General features: G+C 38.5%; 2 protein-coding genes across 9 annotated transcripts in view; one reads left to right on the top strand and one right to left on the bottom strand.

The window, feature by feature from the left end:
* The window catches only part of UEVLD (UEV and lactate/malate dehyrogenase domains), a 30,972-nt gene extending 10,526 nt beyond the window's left edge, over positions 1-20,446 (bottom strand). Inside the window, exons 1-9 of one of the 5 annotated variants that reach the window (XM_070428176.1) lie at positions 20,345-20,446; positions 18,530-18,614; positions 16,865-16,930; positions 14,458-14,621; positions 12,751-12,886; positions 11,537-11,655; positions 8,133-8,235; positions 2,646-2,816; positions 1,251-1,424 (exon numbers count right to left, since the gene is read on the bottom strand). In XM_070428176.1, coding sequence (XP_070284277.1) covers positions 1,251-1,424; positions 2,646-2,816; positions 8,133-8,235; positions 11,537-11,655; positions 12,751-12,886; positions 14,458-14,621; positions 16,865-16,930; positions 18,530-18,614; positions 20,345-20,386 — 1,060 coding nt within the window. In that variant the 5' untranslated portion in view covers positions 20,387-20,446. Of the gene's footprint in view, positions 1-1,250; positions 1,425-2,645; positions 2,817-8,132; positions 8,236-11,536; positions 11,656-12,750; positions 12,887-14,457; positions 14,622-14,867; positions 15,177-16,864; positions 16,931-18,529; positions 20,236-20,344 lie in introns of those variants that run through there. The other 4 variants (XM_070428179.1, XM_070428175.1, XM_070428177.1 and 1 more) reach the window with 4 other exon arrangements.
* Positions 20,447-20,531: 85 nt separating this feature from the next.
* Positions 20,532-26,254, top strand: MISFA (mitochondrial sheath formation associated). Of its 4 annotated transcripts, XM_070426656.1 has the most exons (5): positions 20,532-20,674; positions 22,492-22,702; positions 23,130-23,218; positions 25,177-25,214; positions 26,108-26,191. In XM_070426656.1, exons 2-4 carry the CDS (start codon positions 22,634-22,636, stop codon positions 25,196-25,198), a joined length of 180 nt encoding a protein of 59 aa, XP_070282757.1. In that variant the 5' UTR covers positions 20,532-20,674; positions 22,492-22,633; the 3' UTR covers positions 25,199-25,214; positions 26,108-26,191. The 4 variants fall into 4 exon arrangements, with proteins under 4 accessions (XP_070282757.1, XP_070282755.1, XP_070282754.1 ...); XM_070426654.1 differs by lacking the exon at positions 25,177-25,214 and having other exon boundaries at positions 20,532-20,650; positions 26,108-26,254; XM_070426653.1 differs by lacking the exon at positions 25,177-25,214 and having other exon boundaries at positions 26,108-26,254.
* The last annotated feature ends 710 nt before the right edge of the window (positions 26,255-26,964 follow it).

Below are 26,964 nucleotides of genomic sequence, written 5' to 3'. Positions count from 1 at the left end.
ATCACAGCTAGCAGTTTCTTATGTAACCTTACAGAAATGTTCTGTGCATAGAGAAGCAGATGTATAAAATATATATCATACATTATTCTCTACCTTGCCCTTTTATGTATTGATAACTTGCAAATGACTACTATATATGCATTTCATTCTTTTTAACTACTGGATATATCAAAATTTATTTAAACAGTCCCTCTAATTGGTTACAATTTTTTGATGAATTAGAACATTTCATAAATATGGTTGCATTAATATCACAAATTATAAAGAGAAAATAAAGGATGGTGTGACAATAAGTAAACCTAAGACACTATGCTGACTGCTGTTAGAGCTATATAGCTGTATAAGAACCTGACCCTGTTTTTAGGAAGCTTAGCATATAATATAGGAAATGACTGTAATAGAAGGCAGTATTGATTTCCTATGAGAAAGGCCAAAGGGAAGTAGGATAAAAGCATAAGGAATATTATGGAAATTTGTCTTCAGCTCTTGGCTAATATCATTATTAATTTGGCAGACTAGAGGAGAAAGAGCAAACTAACTGGGAGATTTGCAATAACCAGATAAGCAAAAGATCAATCTGGACCGGAATTCAAATGGAGTAGTGAGTAAAATTCAGGTCTTGGGTTTGTTTGAATCCCTACACATTCATTACTCTTAATACATCTGGCTCCAAGTTCTTGTTTGCTACCTTTTTCTAGGGTCCTATTGATTAATATTTAGCATTTTGAACCTGGAAAGTACTTCTGCTTGAATTACACTGTCAGGCTTTGTAAAACCTTATTCTATAACACTGAACTCTCTAGGTAGCCAGTGCAGATTTAGACATATGTAAAATACTACTGTATTTTATTAAAATAATTTTCTTAAAAATTATATAAATACCACATATCCATAATAACAAAATTAGAAAACACAGAAAAGTACACATTTTTAAAAGTTACTTCTATCCCAGACATAACAGCTGTTAATATTTGGCATCAAAGCATATAGGAAGCCTTAAATTTTAAGAAAATACTTTTGAAGAAATATAAAACCTGACTAAGGAGTCTTGCCTAATTGTAAACTTACAGAAAGGTAAATATAAGTAGGATAACACATTTGAGGTATCTATTCACTAGACAGAAAAGGCACCCAAATGTGGAACAAAACCCAACTAAGCTCCACAATTCTTGAGTCCCCAGTTATATCTGAATATCATGGCCACTAGTGATTTAGGTTATCAATATAACTAGTAAAAATGTACTTCTTACCTTTGTCTTCTCCCTGCTCACCAATAACCCACACTGGTTTTCCTGAAGTCTCTGCCTTTAAAACATTTGTAATAATATACTGTAACCTCTGTGAGTCCAGATTGCATCCAATTCCGATTACTCGATTTGCAGGAAATGCACTCAGTTTCCATGTCACATAAGTCATGATCTCCACTAAATATTGCACACAAGGTAAAAATGTAAATATTTTAAAAAACATACTTCTAGCCTAGTTCATAAACAAATATTATTTTAATAAGTATATTAGAACTTGTATATATTCTTCTTAGGTCCTAAATGCACTATAAGGTATATTTCTAATGTATATTTTTTTAAAAACCACCAGGTTTCAGCATGATTTAACATAACTTTGTTGCTAAATATAAAGTGGAGAATAATTTCCTAGAATAGTTAAGCAAGAAGGATAAAAACCGGGTACAGAAAACCAGAAGATAATTTTTTTCATTGATCAAGTTATCTTTTATATCTATCTTAAGCTGAGTTTCTATCTTTAAATTAAAATACTGATTCATAGCCGAAACCGGTTTGGCTCAGTGGATAGAGCGTCGGCCTGCGGACTGAAAGGTCTCAGGTTCGATTCCGGTCAAGGGCATGTACCTGGGTTGCGGGCACATCCCCAGGGGGAGATGTGCAGGAGGCAGCTGGTCGATGTTTCTCTCTCATCGATGATTCTAACTCTCTATCTCTCTCCCTTCCTCTCTGTAAAAAATCAATAAAATATATTTAAAAAAAAAAATACTGATTCATATAGCACCACTATGTGGTATATAGGATTATGAACAAAAACACAACTACTTTTTTTCTACTATGCCAAAAGGATGTCAAGAATTAAAGAGACCAGAGTTCCTCAATTACTATAAGAAAAACAAGTGAAATGCATGCCATACTCCTACATGGGGAACCTGTAAAAAAATCTGTTCACCAACTTGAGGCCAGTACCACATCTAACTCTTTAAAAAATATTTCTTTCTTAAAGTAAAACAGTTTCAAATAATTTAAATTCAAAATGTTAAAAATGTACTCTGGCATGCTCACTAACATTGTATGACACTTTAGAATTAGAAAAAGCTCTTTCACATAGCCACTGCATTTTTCTCTTGGGAGTTTAACCATTTTCTCACTGAAAAGCATGGCTAATAACCTGGAACATAATAATAGTAGTATAATATAAAAATTATAATTTGTAACCTTCTAGTTAATGCTAGTCATAAGAAGTCACTGTATGACAGGATATGGAAATACTGTATTGTTCATTATAAGAGCAATTTAATTGACTAGTCATCCTTTTATAATCCAGTTTTATGACTTTTATCAGTAATGGCAATTCTACTGATGCATTGGATCATCAAATTCATTTAAAATGAAACCTATTACCTGGTTGAGATGCGACAAGCAGGACACTGTGTTGACTATAATGTCCCAGAGCTGGGACAAGGGCTCTGAACATATCCACATTTCTCTGCACCACATCAAGGTAGGACTGAGAACTACCCAAAGAGTTAACGGTAAAGATGACCACTTTGGAATGAGCAGAGGCAGACAGATCTAATGAATAAAAAGAAACAGTCTGAGCTCAAGGTATATGTTTTAATCAAGTTTGTGTTCATAAAGAAGATTTTTCTTCTCTCCAAGTAGAGACCTTTTCTGCACACCTACCTCCAGATCAATCTTATCTCAATAGGAAGTAATACAAAGTGCTGAAGTTTGCCACCAGAAAGAGAATTAAGAGCAACAGTGTATTCCAAGGGGGGAAAGAGAGCAATAAAGATAAACCAAACAAATTACAGGATCCAGAACCCACAAAAAAGGAATTAATTTTTATTTAATCCATCATTTTATTAGGAAAAATAAATATGTTATAGGCAAAATAAACTTAAAATCAATTACATCACTCATTTTTAAACTTTTAGCTTAGGTGTCCTAAAGTTCCTTAAAAGTGATTCAGAGGCCATCTGGGAGGACTGGGAATAAGTGAAAAGAAGGCTGGTAGGCATGGCTCCAGGCCATTTATTTCAACTTCTCCAAGCAGAGTAATTCTGCTGTATCTATTTTATTTATTAAGGAAGGATTCTACTCCAAAGAGGGGATAAAAATGGTTTGAAAATCTTTAAATGAAGATAAAATGTCTCGGCCCATTTTTTACTGACTTTTTCTTATACTGAATGAAGCCCAGAGTCGTTGGGTTTAGATTCTTCTTTCAATGGAACTTAATGCATAAGCAACTGTTATGACTTAGGAAAAGCTATTCTCTGGAGTTCACTGCTGCTCACCTGGAGTGGTTCAGTTTTGAGCATTGTCCCATGCACCAAAAGGTTGCTGGTTCAATTCCAGGCAGGGCACATACCTGGGTTGTGGGTTCAATCCTCCTCAGTCAGGGCACATATGGAAGGCAGCTGATTGATGTTTCTCTCTTTCTCTCTCTCTCTCCCTCTCTCTCCTTTCCTTCCTTTCTTTCTCTCTCTAAGCATGTTCTCAAATGAGATTTTTAAAAAAAACAACCATTGGTTTTGGAGTTCACTGCTATGATCCTCAAACGTACACATGCTATTTTACAACATTACTTTCTGTTACACACTGTGTTTTAGTATATGTGCTGCCGAAGCGAGCACAACACAGTGTGTTTTAGAGTAAGTACATGCCAAAACATTGGCCAGACATTAGCAACATCAGATACAACAGAAAAATAATGAAGCAACTAAAATGGTATCAGTTTAATCAACCTTTGTAAATGAATACTGGCATCCCAGGGAGACAATGAGTAGATGCCAGGGTTTAGTCTTAATGAAGCCTCTAAGGCCATATTTCTACACAAGTTTATGTGCAATGTGTCCACTGGGAAATGCACTACCCAATTTTAGTTCATTATCTAATGCAACTGTGGGGATGGTAGCTCCAAAAACTGACTCATGGATTTTAATTATGGTTCTTCATAAACTAAAATTAATTCCTGTGTTTTAGTGTTCAAAATAGGTGTCTGGTGATCAGTCAAAATCTCAAGAATTAGAAGACTGTAGAACTGGAAGGGATATAGTTAACACTTCCCTACCACTTTTGTGTGTCAGGTATTGTTCTAAGAGCTTTCCCTATATTTACTCATTTACTCTAAGCTACAAGACACTATGGAGTTAATATGATCCCCATTTGACAGATTTGAGGCACAGAGAAGTTAAGTAACTTGTTCAAAGTCATAGAACTAGTAAGTAGCAGAGCCAGAATTTAAGCCCAGGCAGTCTGGCTACAGAGTGCTGTTTAGCACTGTGCTATATTTACAGATTTAGTCCTATACCCTCATAAAGATGAGGAAATTGATACCTGGAAAGATTAGGTGGCTTGTCAATATTATTAATATCAGTAAATAGTTCAACTTATGATCCTATAATTTGGCATCAGCCTACCTTGCCAGGAACATTTCTTTTCTTTTCCCCCTTTAGCTTCCTCTACTTTGAATGATAAAAATGCCTCATACTCAAGGCTGATCATTAGTGAACAGAGTAGAAGCTGTCTAATATTTCAAAAGTGCAAGAAAGGCTTCCTACTTCATATGTCAAGCTTCCAAGCAACTGTAATTTTAAAAAGCACCTCAGGTGATTTGGACACAAGTTATCAATCCATAAACCATGTTTTAGGAATCAATGGCTATTGAGTTAATTTTACTTTGCTAAGTTTTAGAACTATTGAACACTTTTTTCTCCATGCACACATGCTTATACCTCTAGACACAAATATTTATGCTTGTATATGCAGAGACTATTCCTGGAGTAAATAAGAAATTGGTAATAAACATATGTTTGAAACCCAAGCTAAGCCCCTTACTGTGTAACCAAAGCCACGATCTCTCTGAATCATTTATAAAATAAAGTAAGAGGAGTAAGAAACTATAAATATATATAAAATATCAACATGTTATTGATTCCCTAAAATAATGGCAGTGAAATAAGCATAATAGTGTCTTCAGTCAGAAAATTACATGATTAAAATAATACCATAGGAGAATTATTCCATTAGCTGTGTTTAACAATGAACAAAAGTAAATGAGAGAATGGAAACAGGAACCCTCATACACAGCTAGTAAGAGTATAAATAGGTACCAACTTAAAAAAAAATTTTTTTTAATGCATCCCTTTTGACCCAGTAATCCTACTTTATCCCATTAGTCAGAGAAGTGCACAAAGATTTTTGCATTACAATGTTCTCTGAAGCATTATTTGTAATCATAAAAATACAAACAACATGACCTGGCTGGTGTTCTCAGTGGTTAGAGCATCAGCCCATCACTAAAGGGTCTTGGGCTGGATTCCCGGTCATGGGCACGTACCTGAGTTGCAGGTTTGATCCCCGGGCTAATTGGGGTGCATGTGGGAGGCAACCAATCAAGGTGTCTCTCTCACATCAATGTTTCTCCCCACCCCCATCTTTCCCTCCCTTCCACTCTCTCTAAAATAAATAAATGAATGAATGAATGAATGAATGAAAAAAAATATCCTCAGGTGAGGATTAACAAAAATTAAATAAAATATCCATATGGAGCAAAGTAACATCTCTAAGATGATCAGTCAATTGCAATCATCAGTGATGGTTATGACGGGAACATTACTAAAATTTCCAAATGAGTTTAATTTCCCAAAATTATTAATGCACTTTTTCATAGCATAGAATATATTTATGAAATGTTAGTTAACATTGTATTTTAAATTACTTCATGTCATAGTAATTAAATATTATCAGGAATGTGCAACCAAAATTAACATGGGCAACATGAAACTTGCCCCAAGATAGTGTATACTCATTCAAAATTTCCTATTTGGTAGCAAGCACCATGCTCTATATATCTATTCCAAGGATTCTATACTTTCAATGATCTAAAACAATAGTTATTGATGGTTAATGAGATACATAGGAAGAAATAATTTCCTCATGTCTTAAGTGGCCTCACAACTTCTAGGGCCCATGTACTAACAGTTCCCTAAAGTACTTTGGAAGAGTTACATGTCCCTTAAGAACTTCAGTACCTAGAAATGACAGGCACAAGAGAATATCCAGCTCCCCCAGGAATCCTCTTTATGAGGCCTACAAAAGGATCATTAAAGCAACTATTCTACTCTTTCTAGAAAAGGAAAATTAACTCATTGTGTCCTATAGGGATCTAGAGGCTTGCTAGAATTGTTACACCAATTTTGATAACCTAAAGGTATTATATCAACTTTTCTGACCCACTGTTGTTCTTAGTACATTTAAGCTTGTGAAACCATTATGTCTCAACATTTTATTTGGAAAACATGGTCAAGGAATACAAGGGACCCAAGTAAGGAAAGGGAAAGGAGAGCCAAACAACTACAACATGTTACAACCTGACTTTTGCTATAACCTAAATTTGGAAGGTTGGAGTAAACAATTTTTAATTCAATGGTCTTCCAATTTTTTTGATCATGCATCCCTAATGATGATGATAATAATAATAATTATATATATATGTATATATATTTTTTTATTTTGTTGTTGTTGTTAATCCTCACCTGAGGATATTTTTCCATTGAGTTTTAGAGAGAGTGGAGGGAGGAAGTGAGACAGAGAGAGAGAAACACCTATATAAGAGAGACACATCGATTGGTTGCCCCCCACATGGGCCCTGACCAGGGCCGGGGATCAAGCCTGCAACTGAGGTATATGTCCTTGACTGGAATCAAACCTGGGACCCTTCAGTCTGAGGGTTGATGTTCTATCCACTGAGCCAAACCAGCTAGGGCTAAAATATTTTTAAGTTCACATCCTCAAATAAAGCATTTATCTAAAGATATATGTCTGCACTAATATATTACACACATTATAAAGTACATACAAAATTTTCACATTAAAAATATAAAATTATTTTTAACGTTAAATTTTTATCTATTGCTACAAAACCCTTTTTGTTGTTATTAAAACTTATTTTAACAATGTATTTTTAGGGAAAGCAATGTTAACTAAACTTTTGGATCTTATATGAGGGCATTCTTTTTAGAAAGAATATTGGTTTAGCACTTTTGCTATATACCAAGAAGTATGTATTATTCCCACTTTAGAGATGATAAAACTGAACTTTGAGATTATATAATCTGACAAGTGTCAGAGCTATAATGTGGCAGAATTAGGATGCAAACTCCATCTTTCCAACTCTAAGACCAGTATTCTTAACCAATATTTCATACTAAAGTGAGACACATAGAAAGAAACAGTTTCCTCATATCCTAAATGGCCTTACAACCTCCAGGGTCCATGTACTAAACAGTGTCCTAAAGTGATTTGAAAGAGAAAGAGAATAAATCCCTCTGACCAATCTGAATATTATCTGCTTATTTGGCTCTTGTTAATATAATCAGTTGCAGTCCCTGTATGACTCTGAGTAAATCACTTAACTTATTTGAACCTTAGTTTCCAAATATGTAAATTGAGGGATTTGGACTAGGTGATCTTTAAAGTACCTTCAGTATTAAAATTCTAGTACTCTGGGCAGAGCACAGAGGATTTTTAGGCAGTGAAACAACTCTCTATGATACAATAATGGTGGATACATGTCATTATAGATTTGTCCACATCCATAGAATGTACAATGCCGAGAGTGAATCCTAATGTAAACTATGGATTTTGAATGATAATAATGTTTCCAGGTAGGTTTATCAACTGTATCACTAGATAGGAGATGTTGACAATGGGGGAAGCTATGCATGTGTGGGAGCAGGGGTTGTATATGGGAAAATTCTGTATCCTCTGCTCAATAATGCTCTGAACCTAAAACAGCTGTAAAAAATACAATTTATTTAAAAATTCCAGGACTTAAATACAAGAGCAAATGAGGCATACATCTGTTAAGCAGAGAAACCACACCTTTGCTGATCTCCACATTAGGCAGGTTGAAGATCTCAAGGTCCATCATCCCTCCTTTAGTCTCTTCTGAGAGGTCTAAGAGGACAAGTCTGTCTGCAATGCCCTGTACAGTACAATAAAAAAAGAACAGCATTACACGGGGCATGTCCGGTTACTCAGTTTAAATTCACTCAGAAGTGAGGGCTAAGGGAGAATGCAGAGGCGTCATATGCTGTCTTAGGAATCAAAAGTAACACAATAATAATGAAAGGGACATGCAAGCAAGAAATTATGATGAATACTGTGATCCTTTAGGCTTGACTGGAAACCAAGGTGATTGCATATGCTGGAAGCAAGATCTCAAATGCTCTCTCTAATCTTTAGAATATCCTTATATTTTTACATATTGTATCATTATCCTACATGTACTAATAAACTTATAGGGTAATTTATATAAATGAGATTGATGGATTAAAGGAGTTATTGTGTTTTTTATTGTCATTTATTACTATAAATGACAGCATGGAACATCCTAAAAGTCTGATTACCTTTGTGGAAGGTCTTTTTCCAAAATAGTAAGGGATTCAAGGCTCTCTCCTATCTTAGAGTGCAGGGGCAAGAGTCCCCAGGGATCTACCTGACTACTGGGAAGGAAGTGTGGAAGTTAAGAAAACAACCCAGCTGTACTACCTATTCGCTCTGTAATGCTGGGAAAGTCACTGAACTTGGCCTTACTTCATGCGGTGTGAGGATTAATTATGTTACACAGGGCTGGCAGAGAGCAGTCCCCTCTAAATTGTACCGATTAATTTTATTATTGTTAACCACTGGTAAGAGAAATGCAAAGAAAGCTGAGTTACCTTTTTTTAATTTATCATACATGCTAAGATCCAAAAGTTTAACAACTGTAAAACAGGTATTTTCATACAAGGTGGGTATGAGAATAAACTGGTATAGTTGACATGGGAGATAATTTGACAATTTCTATCAAAATTGAAAAACACAATAACTCCTTTAATCCATCAATCTCATTTATATAAATTAGCCTATAAGTTTATTAGTACATGCAGGATAATGATACAATATGTAAAAATATAAGGATATTCTAAAGACTAGAGAGAGCATTTGAGATCTTGCCTCCAGCATATGTCATCACCTTGGCTCAAATAAACTCATTTAAAAAAAAAAGTCTAGAAACAACTTAAGTGTCCATCAATAACAACAATAACAACAAAGCAGTTTAACATAGTGGTTTGGAGCAGAGCTTCTCAAGCTTTAAGAGATCACATTTAATAGATCAGGGAAGCACATGGGATTTTGTTAAAATGCAGATTTCTACCGTAGGTCTGGAGTGGGGCCTGAGATTATGCATTTCTAATAAGATCTCAGGTGATGTCAATGCTGCTGGTCTAAAAGCCACATCTGAGTAGTAAGGTTTTAGAATATAGGTTCTATAAATAGACTGCCTAGCTTCAAATCCTCCCTCCATTTACTAACAGTGTGACTTTGGCAAGTTGGTAACCTTCCTATGCCCTGGTTTCTTCATTTGTAAAAATGGCAGTAATGATGGTATCTAAGCCATAGAGTTGCTGTAAAAATGAGTCAAGTGTTTAAAATGAGTGAAGTGCTGGCACCTACTTAAGCATTCAGTAAAGGTTAGTTATTGCTGCTACCACCACTGCTACATACTACTGTCACTATTATGGCTACTATTGTACTATTTGAATATTGTTATACTGTATCAAAATACTAATGTTCAAAAAGAAAAATGGAAAAAAATTTCCATCTAGACAGCTCACAAAGAAATACTGACAGTGAGACTCTGCTAACAACTAAAGAAACATGACTTTAAGAGGCCTTCCTGTACTTAACAAAAACAAAGAAAACTGATAAAACTCAGTAGTTTAGGAATGGCAAAAATCTGGTTGATATGCACGTTTTTATTAGCAGCATAAATTTGTACTGCCTTTCTGAAGAGCAATCCTGCGATATGTAATAAGTGCCATAAAAACCATTCATGTCCTCTGACTCACTAGTACGATTTTATACACACCTAAAAAGAATTCAGATGAGAAAATAAGCAACTTGTAAAGCAATGTTTACAGAAGCATTCTATTCAGTAACAAAAGAAGTGAAAAAAATTCCAATTCCAATTAAGAGGGAACAGTATATTCTGATGGAGGACGGAGGAAATAAAACTATAATGTGTCAAAAGTTAGCATATATTGTTCTGAGCAGCCAGCTTTAAAATTTTCTAGCTCCCTAGATACAATGTAATCATTTGCTGAAGTAGACCCTACCTCCAAGACATATGTGATTCTTAAATGGAAGAAATTAGATAGCAAATAATCAAATTTTAATAGAATAGAAAACCAAATGCCAACTACCAAATAAGTATATGAAGGGACAGCTAGTCTATCCTGAGCTATATCCCTCACATGACACAGTCATGCTGTTACCATGATTCTGGGCCCTAGAGGGTCTTTTGAACCACTCTGGAAAGGGACTGAAATGCCTTTCTGAAAATAATTTATATGGAAAGAATTTAGAAAAAAGGACTGATAAAAATAAATCTCAAACTATCAACTCAGGAACTACGATCATAGAAGAAAGCAGAGTAATTACACAAAAAAGGCAACTGTAAAAAATATTTTAATTTTAGAAAAAGCTAAAATTAATTTATTAAATAAGAGTTTAATTAAAACAAAAGAATTTGTGATCAAGTTAGATGAATGTCAAATTGAGGTTTCCCTTGAATTAGGTTGATGACCCCATTACTCAAACCACATTTTCAAAGCCTATTCCATGACTAACTGCTAATTAAGAGGCAACATCCCTAATGAGTTTTTAGCCATTTTTTTGTCAACTAAATATATTTTAAGGCAAAATGAGTTTATTCCACATGAAAAAATTAAACATAAACTACCTAAAAGCATATCAATATGATATATATATTTATAACTACTACTAGAGGCCCAGTGCACAAAATTCATGCATGGGTACAGTCCCTAGGCCTGGCCTGGGATCACAGCCATCTTCCCAGGCTGCCTGCAGCTGGCCCTGCCCCCCGCCACCACCCACCCACAGTTCCCCATTCGCCATCAGGTGATTGGAGCCTGACGGCTGGGGGAAGGGACTGAAGTTGGCCGTTCCCGCCTGCTCGCCGGCCCCGCCCCAGCCGTGGGTTGCCCTGTGTGTGTGGGGCGACTGGTGGGGCGAGGGCCATGGCCTGGTACCACCCATGTCCCCCGCCACCCACCCCCAGCTTCCCATTCACCATTGGGCGATCGGAGCCAGCTGGCCAGGAAAGGGACTGAGAGGTGGTCAGTGTGCCTCATAGTGACTGGTCAAGCAGTCATTCTGGTCATTCTGCCATTAGGGTCAATTTGCATATTACCCTTTTCTTATAAAAGATACTAACATACCTTTGCTGAAATTGCTAATGTGCAGGCAACTCCCAGTTCTCCACCTCCAACCACAGTAATTTTCTTTACTGTTTTATTCTCATGATTTGCCCAGTTCTTTGAATTTATGTCTGAGATACCTAGAAAGAAAAGTGAATGATCATGACAATTTAAAAATAATATCAAAAACCTTTTTAACATCTTTCAAAAAAATACACCAAGCTTCAATAACTTAGGACAGAAAGCATGGTGCTAGCCCATAATAGGCACTCAAAAACACCTGTCAAACAAATGGTATACTAGAAAGCTAGGAATCTCTTATTAAATATTCCACTAAATAAAGACAACCCTTTTAAAAAGAAAATATCTTTCCAAAAATTTAAAAAATATTAAATAAGATTAAAAACAGGATTTCCATAATTCTGGAAAATATTCTGATTCTTACTGCTGTGGTTTAAAATGCAAAGATATTTAACACCTCACAAAATTTTGCAAGTATGGGTATTTTACTTTATACTCAGTGAGAATCACAGATTTTCTGGTCCAATATATTGAAATGAGGCAAAAAGATACATAAAAATATAATGGAAAAGTTTGGGGATCATTAATACAGGGGTCAGCAAACGTAGGTTTGAGTACGTGAAACACAGAGTTTTCCCTGTAATATTTATTTGTATTCTTTTTATTGTTATTGTTGTTATTATTACTTTGTATCCATATTTACGATGTATCTTTTAGGTAATAATGGCTGGCAATTTAACCTACTTTTGCCCAGCCCTGTATATTCAAGTGGTTTTATACAAAATACAAACTATTTTATTTATCAGTGTAAGGGTAATCTTTTATATATATTTTAAAACTCCTCACCTAAGGATATGTTTTTATTGATTTTGAGAGAGAGAGAGAGAGAAACATCAATAAAAACCATGACCATTCAGTTTACAGGACAACACGCCAACCAACTGAGCCACACTGGCCAGGGCTAATCTTTTACATTTTAAGAAAGCATATTCCTTAGAACTGTATAGTTAGGTAATTGGAACTATAGTAGGTAATACTTACCCTATGATATATGTACAAGAATTTTTAATTCAATACAGACTTGTGTGTGTATATATGCGTGTGTATATATGTACATATGCATGTATTTATTTATAAAAATAAAGTAGCAGAGAGTAAAGGCTATCAGTGAGAAATTATAAACTTATAACCCTCTGAATAATAAAAATACAAACCTTCAGTGATTTTTGCAATATAGGCTAGCAAGTCCACCTGCCGTGCCTCATCAGATGATGATAGAGAATACAGGGGAAGTTCCTCTTGAAACTTGGCAATCATTTCTTTAATTAATCCTACAACAACAGATTTAGGCTGCAGAATATACACAAAGGGAAGAGTTATGCAAAAATTTTGCTAACGAGTACTATCTTGTTAATCTATACATTGTTATAGTCAGCCAAAACAAACTATTGTATTATGTTCTCATTTTTGAACACTACCATAGAAATTATACCTTCAACTGTTTCATTACTTTTACCTTCAATTGTTTCAATACTTTTCACTGAAAAAGTACTTAATTCTTTTAACTGAAAAATGAAGGGAGAAATGCTAAATCCACATATCCAAAATATAGGGTATAACATGAATGTTCTTATGAGCAGCGTATGTTTGGGAGCAGTCTGTCTTTGTTTAAATTTTTACTTTGAAACAATTGTAAACCAAGAAAAATTGCAAAAATAGTAAAAGAATTTCCATGTACTTTTCACCCAGATCACTAAAATTATATTGCATTTGCTTTCTTGATCTCTTTCCCTCTTTTTATTTTTCTGAATCAATTAAGAGTAAACTGCAGATATGATACCTCTTCATCCTAAATACTGAGGAATAGAGTAAAGAGATAAAATGGAGTCAGTGTAGTCAAGCTGCTAAATCACTAAAATCAAGTAAGTTGAAGCATGAGGAAATTATTCTATTCTTGTTTTAATGAGCCTGGAAACCTAAACTTTTGAACTTTCCAGTCCTGTGTCAAAGCCTGGATATATATCAAAGCTCCAGGTAACTCTCTCATTACCCTCTAAAAGACTAAGGAAAGAATGGTTACATATCCAGATAACATTTAAATGCTCAGTTAAAACAAAGCACATGACAGATTATCTGATTTAATATACCAAAGGTCAAAAACAGGCAAAACTACAAATAAATATGTATATTACATAAGACTCTTCAATAGAGAGGGACTAGGAAATAATGCCCAATACTTGCTGGTAACTTTACATGTGCTTTATCAAGCAGTAAACAACTATAAAAAGACTAGAGGCCCGGTGCACAAAAATCATGCACTTGGGGGCTGGGGAGTTCCCTCAGCCCAGCCTGCGCCCTCTCGTAGTCCAGGAGCCCTGGGGGGATGTCCAATTGACGGCTTAGGCCTACTCTCCATGGAGAGCAGGCTTAAGCCAGCAGTTGGACATCCTTAATGCCCCACGAGGCGGGAGAGGCTCCCCCCACGCTGCTGTGCTCGCCAGCCATGAGCCTGGTTCAGGGCTTCTGGCTGGGCGGTGCTCCCCATGTGGGAGCGCACTGACCACCAGGGGGCAGCTCCTGTGTTAAGTGTCTGCCCCCTGGTGGTCAGTACGTGTCATAGCGACCAGTTGTTCCACTGTTCGTTTGATTTGCATATTAGCCTTTTATTATAAAGGAGGATCAGGAGCAAACAACAGCTGGCTCTTAGACTCGAAGAGAGCAGCTTCAGGCAGGCTGCTGTCATCAGGGTTCTGGGACTCAGGTATCCCTGGGAGCTCAATTTCAAATTACTCTTAATGACCATATGAAAAATATCATTGAAAGAAAATTCAGTAACTTATTTGTTACTTTTATTCACTAAGATCAAAGATAAATACTCAGAAAAATAAGAACTATTCAAAGAAAATCCAAATTGATCTTACATGGCTCCAGTTCTGGAGGTAGGGCAAGTATATTCTGCCTTGAGCATCCACATGTTTTCCAACTGAGATTCCCATATTTGCAGTTGGCTTTAAGAAGCAAATGGGGGGAGCAAAAGGGTGAGAATCCAAAATCCACAAACGAATTGGTATGTTATATGTATTACCTATTTGAGACAAAATAAACATACTTCAAACAATAAGGCATGCACACTATGTATGGTATAGCTAGGTGGCATTTTAAGATGTGTAGTCAAGTTTATATATAAAGGACTTATGTAAATTGAGGCCTATTTTTCCCATTTCATCTACATTAATATTGGAAATATATTCCCGTTAAATCATCAGCATAATATTTGAGGAAATTTAATTAAGACATCCAACTCAATTCAATAAATATATAAAGGACCTACTGTGTCAGGAGACAATCTTCTATATGTAATCTTCTTCACTCTACCCGAGCAGAGCTATAGTACCTATCTTGACTGGTAGTGGACACGTATTTTTATACTTCTGCACTGAAGTTAGTTGCTTACAGTTCTGTTTCTCACTTTACACTATAAACTTCTTCCTAAGAGAGGATTATGTATTATTCATTTCTATAACCCCTGCACTAAAGATAGTGCCTAACGTACTGGCTGCTCAATACAAGTCTCTTATATAATTAAGAATGACTGAATTAATAAATAAATGAATGAGTAAAGTTGAATTTGATATTGGCCCTCAAGTTGCTCACTAATTGCAGGTACTATAACATACCAGCTAGTTTTGATACATAGAACTTAGAGCTGAAAATAACCTAATAGTCACCTTGTCCAGTGGTTCTTAAATTTTAGTGTACTGAGAAAGGAAGTTGCACGTATGTTCTTCCAATTGTAATCATGTATGTCATGCCTACCGAGAGCCAAAATCTGACTGCCTTGGTTGTCAGGAAGCCCAAAGCGAAACCTAATGTAAGTATAAAAATAAAACTTCAACTAGAAATCTCATCAATTACCTTGGCTGTTTTATTTTATCTCCTGATATTTATTCCTGCTTTCATAGCCTTATTGCATATGTCTTTCGCTGTACTTAAGAACATGGATGCTCAGAAGCAAGAATGCATAGGTTTCACTCATTACTAGCTGCATGATTTTAGGCAACTTAACTTCTGTGTGTCAATTCCTTGTTCTATAAAATGTGAAAATAGCTCCTACATCATAGGGTTATTGTGAGGATAAAATTAATTAATGTATGTAAAATGCTTAGAACAGTATATGATATGGTAAGAACCATGACGGGTTGGCAGGGTTTGCATTTTGAAAATAGGCCCATTATAAGTAAAAATATTTTCTTTTCCACTGCAACCTTTTCTTACTAAGGAAATCCTCCTTCCACTAAAAGTTACTTTTTTCATCTTGCTTACTGCTCCCCTAAGCACAATGATACCCAGAGGTGTCTGCAAATTAGAAACACTTAAGGAACTTCAAAACATACCAATATCCAGGCCACTCTCCTAAAGTTTCTGATTCAATGGAATGGGGACTGGATGTCATTTTTAAAAAGATTCCCATGTAATTCTGATGTTCAGCTAGGACTGAAAATTAGTACATTATAGAAATGTCCTAATACCTGGTCTACTATTTCATATTAGCAGTTCCCAGAACCATACTCCTCTTCTACTTTTGTCTATTAAAAAAATGTTTTTATTGAGGTATGTCACCACAATAAGTCTAGTTAACATCTGTCACCATATATAGTGCCTAAGTATTTACAATACAGGTATAGAGAGAAGTAGCTATTGGTCTGTAGATAACTCTGTGATTATAAAGTCATGTGATCATAGCACCACAAAGTAACCATTTATATTGGCCCATTTGATAATGAGAAAGATAATACATTCTGACATTCTGATCAGCAAGAAGTAACTAGTGTGCATCACGCTGAGTTAATATAATTCTAGTCACAAGCAAAGGGGAAAAAAGGTACTTCCAATGAAAAGGTATTGCAGGTACCATTACTACCTTGAAAGGCCCAGCCAGCATAAGAATCAATGACATAACTCCATGGCACTAGGAGAGTCAGAGTGCCAATGAGGGGCATCTTACCAATGGCAGTAAGATACTGTTATGCCCTCCTGTTATCTCCCACATTGTCTTAGAAACTGAAATGCTACTAAGCAATGATTTATTTAAATTCACAAGCTCCTCCATTAATATGCAAATACCTTGAAATTATTGGGATGGTAAGAATTGTGAACTCAATCAATCAACCAGTCCTTGGGGTGGGTAGGAATTCCTTACCTCTCTTTCTAACATCTAACCATAAGAAATGCAGAACAGGTCTGAATATTATGGCACTAAACAAATTTAAGTTCTTATTGAACTGCTCATTTAGAAAATTCCCACAATTTCTCAACATCCACACTTACCCTGATACATCACAGGAACAGTACCAGTAAAATTCAGCAAGTCTTTCTGGGAACTATCTTTGAAAACTGAAAGGGAAAAAAAAAGCCTCAAAATGTGCAATCAGAAGTAGGAAGAGGAATCAAGTCGACTCAATGGCAGGTAACGCACATATGCACATACACATGTACAGAAAACATAATTTCTAAATACCATTGTCTAGGAATCAATAAAAATGTTGAGAAAGGAAAATTACTACATTTTTTTTCTTAGAAAGCAGAGCAGGAGGGTGAGTAAACACAGGACTTTGATACTGAAATCCCAAGTTCTAGGCCCACCTTCCCCACTTAAAGGCATGTGACTTTTGGTTATTCAGTTTGATCATCCATAAAATAAAGATAATAAGACTGCATCATAAAGTTGTTATAAGGGTCTAATGATATAATGTAAAAAGAAGTAAAGGATTATAAAATGTGAGGACACTATTAAATAATTGTCACATGTAACAAAACAGTTACAATCACTTTCAGAAATCAGGTTGTAAGTTTTAGAATAAGAAAAAAAATGTTAGCTTTATTTTTGAAAGTGACCTTTTAGAAAGGTCAGTAATTATTTTCTTTGGTTCTCTAATTACATTATTCTCAACCTTTATTCAGTCTTCACATCCCTGAAATTTCATCAATGACTAGGACACACTGATGGAGAATGAATGCCCTAATCTCTGAACTAAATATAGAAAAGACTACCGTTGGCTTCAAACTATCATACTGCCTTGGAATGTAGTCCTTTTAGTACCTCGGTAACTATACTATACTTGTTTTTAAGTGGAATGGACTCAATAGAAGAAAAAATGCCAAAGAGTCCACAGTATTTTAGCTATGTGTATATGGGTTCATGACATGAAATGTATTTCCAAGTGTAGGCTGTGGTCAGAATTTTTGAAAGATAGTAAATCAAATCTTTCTTAGGTAGCCAGACTCTCTGGATTAAGTGAACAAGATAACTAAAACTTCAACCATGTATGTGGTAAGCAGAATAATGACCTCCAAAGATATTTAATACCCTAATCCTGGGACCTCTAAATATGCTCATCTTACTTGGCAAATAGACGTTTTAGATGTAATTAAGGACCTGAGTGGGAAATTATCCCGTGCTACTGGAATGGACCTAATCGAATCACACTGGTCCTTAAAAGTAGAGGACCTTTCCTAGCTGCAGATAGAGGGAGATCGGACTACAGAGGATGGTGAGAGAGATGCAACATTGCTAGCTTTGAAGATGGAGGAAGGAGACCTGGAGCCAAAGAATGAGGATGACTTTAAGAAACTGAAAAAGGCAAGGAAATGGATTCTCTCCCAGAGCCTCCAAAAGGAACTGAGAACTGCCAACACTTCGATTTTAGTCCACACTTTCCATCTACAGTGACCTGTGCTGGACTTCTGGCCTACAGAATTGTAAGATAGTAAATATTTGTTGTTTTAAGTCATTAAATTTGTGCTAATTTGTATGGCAGCAATAGAAAATTAATACAATGTAAAATGTATTCATTTGAATTTCTTCAGAAATCACAGGTCACAAAGTGTAGTTCAAAATCAGGGGATAAAAGAGAGAAATTATAATTTTGTAGCTCACTAGGAACAAATAATAGTTTACATAATGTAGCAAAAACTAGAGAATACAATTCTTACCATAGGTGTCCATGGAATATCTGAAATGTGGGAAAAACATATTTACATTCTTTAGTTCTTCCACAGTTAGATCCCTGAACTTGTACTGAAAAGAGAAAAATGAGCATGGAATAAGAATAAATCTATAGATGACAGAACAATTACAATCAACATTTAACTGAACACTGACTGTGTACAAGGCTCTGAGTTTTACAAACGTGAGTAGTAATAACAACCCTATAAAGATGAACATGAAAGCTAGAGAATACAAATAACCTGCTGAGTTAGTAAATTAAGTAGGGAAGCCAGAGATGAAACCTAGGACCCGGGCCTTTAATCACTAAATCAAACTGCCTCCAAATACCTGCTGAAAGGCTTAAGAAGTAGGGCAGGTGTATCTATCACTCCTGTCACCACTGTTCAAGATCCACTCTTATTCTTGAATACCTCATTCATTCATTCACTTGACACACCTTGAATTTCCCTTCCAACCCTCCTGGTACTGCATCTTGGGTTTCAAAGGGAGAACAGAAAAAAAAAAAAAAAGCATGCATAGGTTTGCAGTCAGGCTGAGTGAACTGTCTCCTCATTCATCCAGATGCACTCCCAGAAACGTGACCTTGGTTGCCCTGTAGGCAAAATCATCTAATTTCTTTGAATTTTTCTTATTTGCAAAGAGAAATAATACCTACCTTGTAGACTTGTGCTGAGGATTAAATAAAATAAAAACAAGTATGTTAAGAGTCTATTACCATTCTAAAAATGATTTTGAGGAATCATTTACAACAATCCAAATGTCTATCAATTGATGAATGGATAAAATGTAATATATCCATAACACGGAATATCCAGTCATAAAAATAAAGAATTGCTACAGCCTGGCCGGCGGAACCAGGGGCTCACGGTTCCATTCCTGGCCAGAGCATATGCCAGGGGTGTGGGCTTGATCCTCAGTGGGGGGCGTGCAGAGGGCAGCTGATCAATGGTTCTCTCTCATCATTGATGTTTCTATCTCTCTCCCTCTCTAAAATCAATTTAAAAAAATGTATTTAAAAAAAAAAAAGAATTACAACTAGAAAACTGATGAGAAGAGGGGCTGCCTCAGACTATCCAATGGTTTGGAATCGGAGAGTCTGAACCGGAAACTGGCGGTAGTCAAGCCCCAGAAATGTAGGTCAGACTCGTGGGTCAGGCCTCCAGCCAACCTTCCAGGGCTAAGAGGACCTCCTCTGGGCCTTCCAGCCCCGTGTTCTTTCCTAAATCTACTCCCGGCCTTCCTCCGCCGCAGGGTCACTGAGCACCTCCGCCGTGGGGAGGCACGGGCGAGGGCGGCGTTCAGAAGCACGAGTGCGGTGTGTAGGGACACAATGACCCCTCGATGTGATGGATCATCGATATTTCCGAAAGCCAGCAGAGCGAATGGACTGCCTCTGTCTCCCAGGCACTGGCATCTGAGTTGGATCTTACAGAGGCCGAGTGAACACTGCAAGTCAACAAAGAGTGGGTGGAACCAGCCATTTCAGCGGAGAGAAAAGGGAGCGGCTCCAGGGACAGGCAGGGGCCAGAAGCTACTAGAGGCCGAGAGACGCTGGAGGCGTGAGGAGGTCTCACACCGCAGCAGGCTGGGGCCTCGGAGCCGCGGGTGCAGCCGGAGCCCGGCCCCGGGAGGGAGAGACCGGGGGCTTCCCCGAGGCCTCCCCCCGCAGCCGACCTCAGGCCAGCGCCCCCTCCGCTCCAAGCCCCGCAACAAGCAGGGGGGCACGGCGCTGGGGGGCGGCCCGGCCGGGGGTGAAAACGCCCCGAGGCCCCAGCACCAGCCCGGCGGGCTGCCCGCACCTTGCCCAGCAGCCGTCTCAGACCCTCGCAGTCGAACTCCATCTCCAGGCGGGTTCCCGAGTCCGACTCCGCGACCCCAGCGCCTCGACCTCCTTTCGCACCGGCTCCTGGACGGCGGCCGCCGAGGACCAAACTTCCCGGGAGGCGCACGGCCCCGCCCCTCCCCCGGCTCGAAAGTCAACCCGCCTCCAACGCCCACACTCCGCGGCGGTTCCGAAGGAAGTAGCGGCCAGCTTGCGGGAAAGGAACTTGGGCACATCTATGAAGAGAGGACTAGCAAGGACCTGAGGAGAAGCAGTCAAGGAGGTGGAAGAGAGTTCCTAGAAAGAGGTGTTAAATTCAGTATCGAAAAAGATCAAGGACGAATATTGTAGTTGGATTTAGGAAGAAAGAGATCTTGAAAGTTCAAAATCAGAATGTCAGGGACCTAGAATAGGAAGCCAGCAGGAGCGTAGTGGAGAACTGGGAGATGGGGACAGCCCTGTGAGGAGGATGCCGCATCGGGGGAGGGGTTGCCTTTTTTTATCAAGGGAGAGTCCCGTAACCATATGGGTGGTAGAGAAAGGCAACAGCCAGGTGAGAAAGAAAAAAAACAACAACACACTTTGAAAATAGGAGAGGCGGTAGATTGGTGGATTAGGTCACCTGAAGAAGGAAGGCGAAGTTATGCAATATACTGGCTTTGTTTGGTGATCTTGACTTGTGAGCTACCTGCTTTGTGTTCTTGGCTGAAGCTGGAGCTGGAGCAGGAGCAGGAGATACTTTTTAACTATTAAGAGGTTGGGCTGGCAGTAGGGTAATTGTATTAATTGTAAGACCTAGAGGCAAGAATGCTGTGACTCAATTAGGGGAAGAAGGTTGAAAGGCTAGAAGGAGCATTTATTCATTCAACAAACTTTTGGTTAAGCATTGATATTGGCTAGTTATTTTTCTAGGTCTGATGATACAGAAGTGAACAAAATACACAAAAACATCAGCTTTCCTAAGGCTGATGCTTTTATTTGTAGGAGGAGAGCAAGATAAATACAATAAATAAGTAAATGAGAGTGCATGTTATAAAGTAATTTTGTGTTATGGAAATACAATTTTAAAAGGCAGCATAAGGAGATCAGGATAGGTCCCCTTGAGGGCGGAAACAATAAGCATTTCATAGAGGATATTCAAATCAAAGTCCTAAAACAGGCATGAGCCTGGGGAGGCTTGAAACAGCAAGGCCAGTATGGCTGGAGTAGAATGAAGTAAGAAGTGAGGAAGCAGAAATAGGCTAACTCAGAGAAATAAGAGGGAGCTAAGGCAGTGATTCTACCCCATGCAGTCCCCAGACTTACAGCCTCAGCATCACCCACAACTTGTTAAAAATACAAATTCTGAGACCCCACCTCAAACCTACAAACTCGGAACCTTAGGGGGGTGGGGTCGAGCAGTCTGTTTTAAGAAGCCTGGGTAATTCTAATGCAAGAAAAAAATGTGAGAACCAGCGTGAGTGCTTTGCAAACAATTGTGACTGGCTTGTCAATGCCCTTCAGCCAGGGACCAGCAGCCACACACTCACACTTAAACAAGTAGGGTTGATGACTCCATAATTATAGGATTTGGGTTTTGGGTGATTTGGGAGACGTGTAAGAAAGCAAAGCTCCACTTTGGGTTGGGTGCTGTCAGAAAGGACAATTCTATGATTGGTTATCTAAAATATCTATAAAATGGGCAACCTAGAGTGATGATAGAGCTGTGATTTGTTAAAAAAAAAAAAAGCAGCAATTACTTATATTTGCAGAGAGAAGAGGATGTTTGGTATTTTGTGGGTTATGCAGTGACCTTATTTTTACTTAGACAGAATTATGAAGTGGCCTTGTTTTGTCTCATTTTGTCATGGTCTGAATGACCCATCTGATGTTGGTTTTCTGTGAGACAGGAGAATCACATAGCCTAGCTGTGAGTGCCAAGTCAGCTAACGACACTGAGACAGAGCTGGGTCAGACCAGTTCCAATGTCAGGGGCTGCTTTTCTATTTGTTAGGCTTTTACTCTGAAAGAGGAAGCCACGAGAGGGTTTTGAACAGAGGAATGACCTGACCTGACGTGTAGTGAGTATGAGTCATGTGACCAATGATGTCACAATGCCCTACTAGACTCCAACTTCTCTACTAGGGAGTTCTGGATCCCTTGGAGCCAAGAACTGGAACTGACATGCGAGACCTCTACCAACTGAGGGTTTTTTGAGCACACTCCTTTGCCAAGATTTGGTGAAAAGTCTTTCACTCTGCAATTGTGTCTTAGAAATTCTTTTATCATGATCGTGCTTGGCTGGATGCTTTTTGTTGGCCTTGCATGTTACATGGGCACGTTTCCGGAGTTTATGGTAAGTAATGATTCTGCCTGCAAATTCCTGGTAGTCAGTCCTAGCTCTGGCTAACCCTCCCAGCTGGGGTTTCTGACCAAATGGGAAAGATAGTTGAGATCTCACCACGAATTAGAAGTCAGGATGTGATGGGAGCCAAGTTAGTTTCCCAGGCTACTTCCCATCCCATTGGGACATCTTTAAATCCCTCTTACCCTTAGGTATATAGCGTCACTTATTTCAAAGCATTATGGGATTTATAAGGGCTCTGCCAAAGATAGTGCCCACCTTCTGGATTTCACTAAGTCCAGGCCAAGTTGCTGATCAGGAGAGGGAAGGTAGGCCTTGGAGGGGACTTTCAGCCATCCTACCAGTCCTATACAGAGACAGTTACCTACTGGACCAACAAGTGAAGCCATGTCTGCCTTTGCATTTATTTCTGACTCAGACTCCAACTCTGAGGTGGAAAGAGAGGTGGCCTGTTCAGGAGAACAAGGCCCGACGGAACAGCCAGGCTTTGGATGAAGATCTGCAACTGTGAGTGCTGATCATGTCTGTTGGGCTGAATTCCTCCCTTTCCAGAGGACTTGGAAACACCCTGAAATCTCAGTGGAGAGTTTGTATTCCTCTGGAGAATATAATAAACCATAGAAGGGGAAATGATTAGAGGTAGATAGCAGGGAATTAGAATTTGGGGAGCACTGCTAAAAAGCAGATCAAGGTTCAAAGATTTGTTAACAACTCTGGTCTGTTTTGAAAGGAAAGGTATTAGTTTTGAAAACTGTTCTCATCTATTAATTTACAAGCTCTATAATAAATTGGACCAGCATTTTAATGCCCCTTTTGGCAAATACTGAATTGGAGTTAAGGTGAATTTGGGTTAAGTCTTAACTGTGCAACTTACTAGCTATGTGACTTGGGAAATTTTAATCTCTGTGAAGTGCAGTTTCTTCATCTGTGTAATGGAGATATCTCAGGATCTTATTAGTTGGATTATATTTGGGAATTCATGTAAAGCATTTAATGCAAAGCTTGATAATTAGCATTTAGTAAATGCTAACTTAAAAACTAAGCAAAATCATGAACCAGTCAACCAATCATGAACCAGATTTGCTTGTGGCAATGACCTCAACTGTTTATCCAAGGCCACACAGACCAACTTGTTTGCGAAACTGGGATGTAAGCATAGATCTCTGGATTTAATAGCCTCTCACACTCATTCTGCTAGACCAGCCTACCTGCAGCAAGCATTAAGAGTGTCCTTTTAGCAAATCAAATCATCCCCACCCATTCTATTCAGACCTGTTTTTTTCAAAGATGTTACCACGGTTAAAGAAACTTACTTCTGAGTCTTAGTAATGTACCGACTACAGGAGCAGGTTTTCTAGGCAGCTACGCTGAAGGCAGGGGTATTGAGTCTCAGCCAGCCCCAGATACTCTAAGAGCAAGCCATGATGGTGGTGCTTTTCCCCCCTCCCTCTGCCCCAGAATTCCTAGGAGGGTATTGGCACAACACAGTCACACCTCTGTGGGGGTGGGGATGAGAATGGAGGCCCTGGGCACTTGTTTAGCTGAGCCATTGCCACACTGTGTTCCTGACCAAACTGCTGAAATTATCCTGTGCCTCAGTTTCTCCAGCTATAAATTGAGTGTAATAGCCCATGTTCCTTCTTTTCCCTTCTGAGGGAAATTGTAAGGAGGTTTACCTTGCATGAAAGTTTAACTGTGCTAGTTCACAACATTCAAGACTTTTCACCCTGTCCAGGTAGTCCAGTTGGTTAGATTCCCCCATCAGGACATATACAAGAAGCAACCAATGAATGCATAAATAAATGGAACAACAAATTGATGTTTCTCTCTCTCTCTTCCTCTTTCTCTCTAAAAATCAATCGATAATTAAAAAATTTTTTTCTTTGAATAGTCCTAACAATCTTATATAAAGTAATTGCTCATAACATATCTAGCCAATTAACCCTTCCAGTTAATCCAGGATATTTTTTGTTTTGTGTTTTACATAGGAATTCTTTTTTTTTTCATTTGACTGCATAAAGCTGAAAGTCAAAATATTGTTAGGTGATGAGTTAATAAAGATCTGATGCCAGCTAGATCCCAACTGCATAGAGTCAGCCACCAGGGAACAGGGGCGTCCTGATAAGGGTTCTTTAGCCCCAACACATCTGGCATCCTGGCCAACCATCCTATACTCACTCTGACTGGTCCCCAAGGTCACAGGAGCTGATGTCACAATTGGTATCTGAGCCCTGTCCCCAAAATGGCCATGGCAAGCCATTTCAGTTCAGACTAGACCACAAAGCTCCAGCCAGGAGCTATCATGCTGGGCCATCCACCATCAGGCCTTGAATGAAGACAGCCCAATTCCCAGGACTCAGGGAACACAACACACCTTTCAGAAACACCCATTTGCCCCTGCACACACCACCAACTGAGCCAGAAGCCCACAATGATTGTTGTCTTATGGATGCTTCTCATTGCAGGAACAATGTGGAAGGGATATAAGTATCCCCCAGGAGGGGTAAGTGTGCCCTCAACTTTGTTCTCTATTCCTACTTTGAAATGTGATCCCCCAGATCAGCGGTTCTCAACCTGTGGGTCGCGACCCCTTTGGGGGTCAAGCAACCCTTTCACAGGGGTCGCCTAAGACCATCGGAAAACACATATATAATTACATATTGTTTTTGTGATTAATCACTATGCTTTAATTATGTTCAATTTGTAACAATGAAATTGGGGGTCACCACAACATGAGGAACTGTATTAAAGGGTTTCGGCATTAGGAAGGTTGAGAACCACTGCCCCAGATAAATGAATTAAGCATCAAAGTCCAACTCTAGTAACTTTAGAAACAAACACCCTCTTCTTTATTTCAAAGAAGTTATGTAGCTTACCCACTTCTATTACTATTCACTTTCCACTTAGAGTTGGGAGACTTCCCTCTGTCTTTCATGTGATCTTTTACATACATTTTCCTAAGAGCCTCTATTCTTTTTCAGTCTCTTTCAAATAAACTGGCGGTGTAGAGGTCAAGATTTCTCAGGCCCAGTGTCAAAGCTGCCTGAAAAGGATGACCTAGTCTTGTTCTCATGGGACATTGTGTATGCCATCTTCAATACCATTTCTTAGACGAGCCCACACGAAGAACCCCACTTAACTCTCCCTCAAGTAAACACTGGTTTGTAATGGTTCTGGTGGCACATGTCTCTCTCCTCTCTCCTCCTGTTGGACCTTGGATATTTGGCCTTTCTCTGCCTCATCAGCTCCAATACTGCTAAGCCCCTCTGGCAACTGAGATCGGAGGCATTTGGTGACAGAATTGGATGCAGCTACCCCTGTCCGCTCTTGGCAAGGAGGGCAATGACCTCAGCCCACACTAAGCATGACCCACCTGACATACTTTTCTCCCTTCAGATCCCACTGGAAACAAGCAAAGATGATCCTGGTGAAGCAATGCAGCTCTGAAGCCCTCCTGACCCGCTGGCTGTACAGTTCCTGTTGTTGGTTTCACATAAAGTAATTGCACATTATTTTGTGTCACATTTTATGTAAAAAGTTACCGTCCTTTTAAAGATAAAGACTTGGTATTCCGTTAGCTCAAAACAGGGAGAGGGAGGCTGGGGAGGTAGTTGGGGGTGGATGGAAGTGGTTGATTCCCTTCTGTTTCATAGTCCCTAAGGCTGGTAGTAAGACTAAGATATCCAGTTCAGTTTCTCCTCTGTTCTGTATCCTTAAGGATAGAAATTCTCAAGAGCTCTTTAGACCTATTTCCCAAGTAATGCCTTTCTCCTGGGTCCAGGATTGAAATTATGTTCAAGGGCTAGAGATTGCAGCAACTTTAAGCCTATTCTTTGGGGCTATTTCTCTGTGGCCTTTCCACAACTATTATTAAGAGCCCAAAGCTTCCACCTTGTGGGGGAAAGGTCCTCATTTTCATATTAGGTGTAAGATACTCAATTTTACATTATTTTAATCCTTCCAGTAACCGAGTAGTAGCCTCATTTCACAAAACGGCAAAAATGAAGTTGAGAGTCGTAAGCAACTTACCAACCCATGCAGCTGAGTTGCAGTGAAGGTTAAGATCCTGGCCTTTTCCTTGCATGCTTTTGTGCATCAAGGAAAAGGGCCAAACAAGAGACTGGGGTATCTAAGATCTTGACTGCCTCATGGTCCAAATGTCTTCTTCATCTGTATAGCCAAAGAAGTGGCCTGATGATTCTTTTTGCACTGACTGCTGCTTAAACAGGCAAGTGTAGAAACAAAAGCTAACT

The sequence above is a fragment of the Myotis yumanensis genome, unplaced genomic scaffold, assembly GCF_028538775.1.
Source record: "Myotis yumanensis isolate MYYU_CA2020_CCGP unplaced genomic scaffold, mMyoYum1.0.hap1 SCAF_10, whole genome shotgun sequence".
Lineage (NCBI taxonomy): Eukaryota > Metazoa > Chordata > Mammalia > Chiroptera > Vespertilionidae > Myotis > Myotis yumanensis.
This window is presented reverse-complemented; position numbering and strand designations above follow the sequence as displayed.

What these genes read in the sequence shown, in the direction of transcription:
- MISFA (XM_070426654.1), top strand. Translation starts at nt 22,634, where the DNA reads ATGATCGTGCTTGGCTGGATGCTTTTTGTTGGCCTTGCATGTTACATG. An exon ending in GCACGTTTCCGGAGTTTATG is followed by an intron (nt 22,703 to 23,129) that starts GTAAGTAATGAT and finishes TTTCTGACTCAG; the next exon opens with ACTCCAACTCTGAGGTGGAA. An exon ending in TTGGATGAAGATCTGCAACT is followed by an intron (nt 23,219 to 26,107) that starts GTGAGTGCTGAT and finishes TTCTCCCTTCAG; the next exon opens with ATCCCACTGGAAACAAGCAA.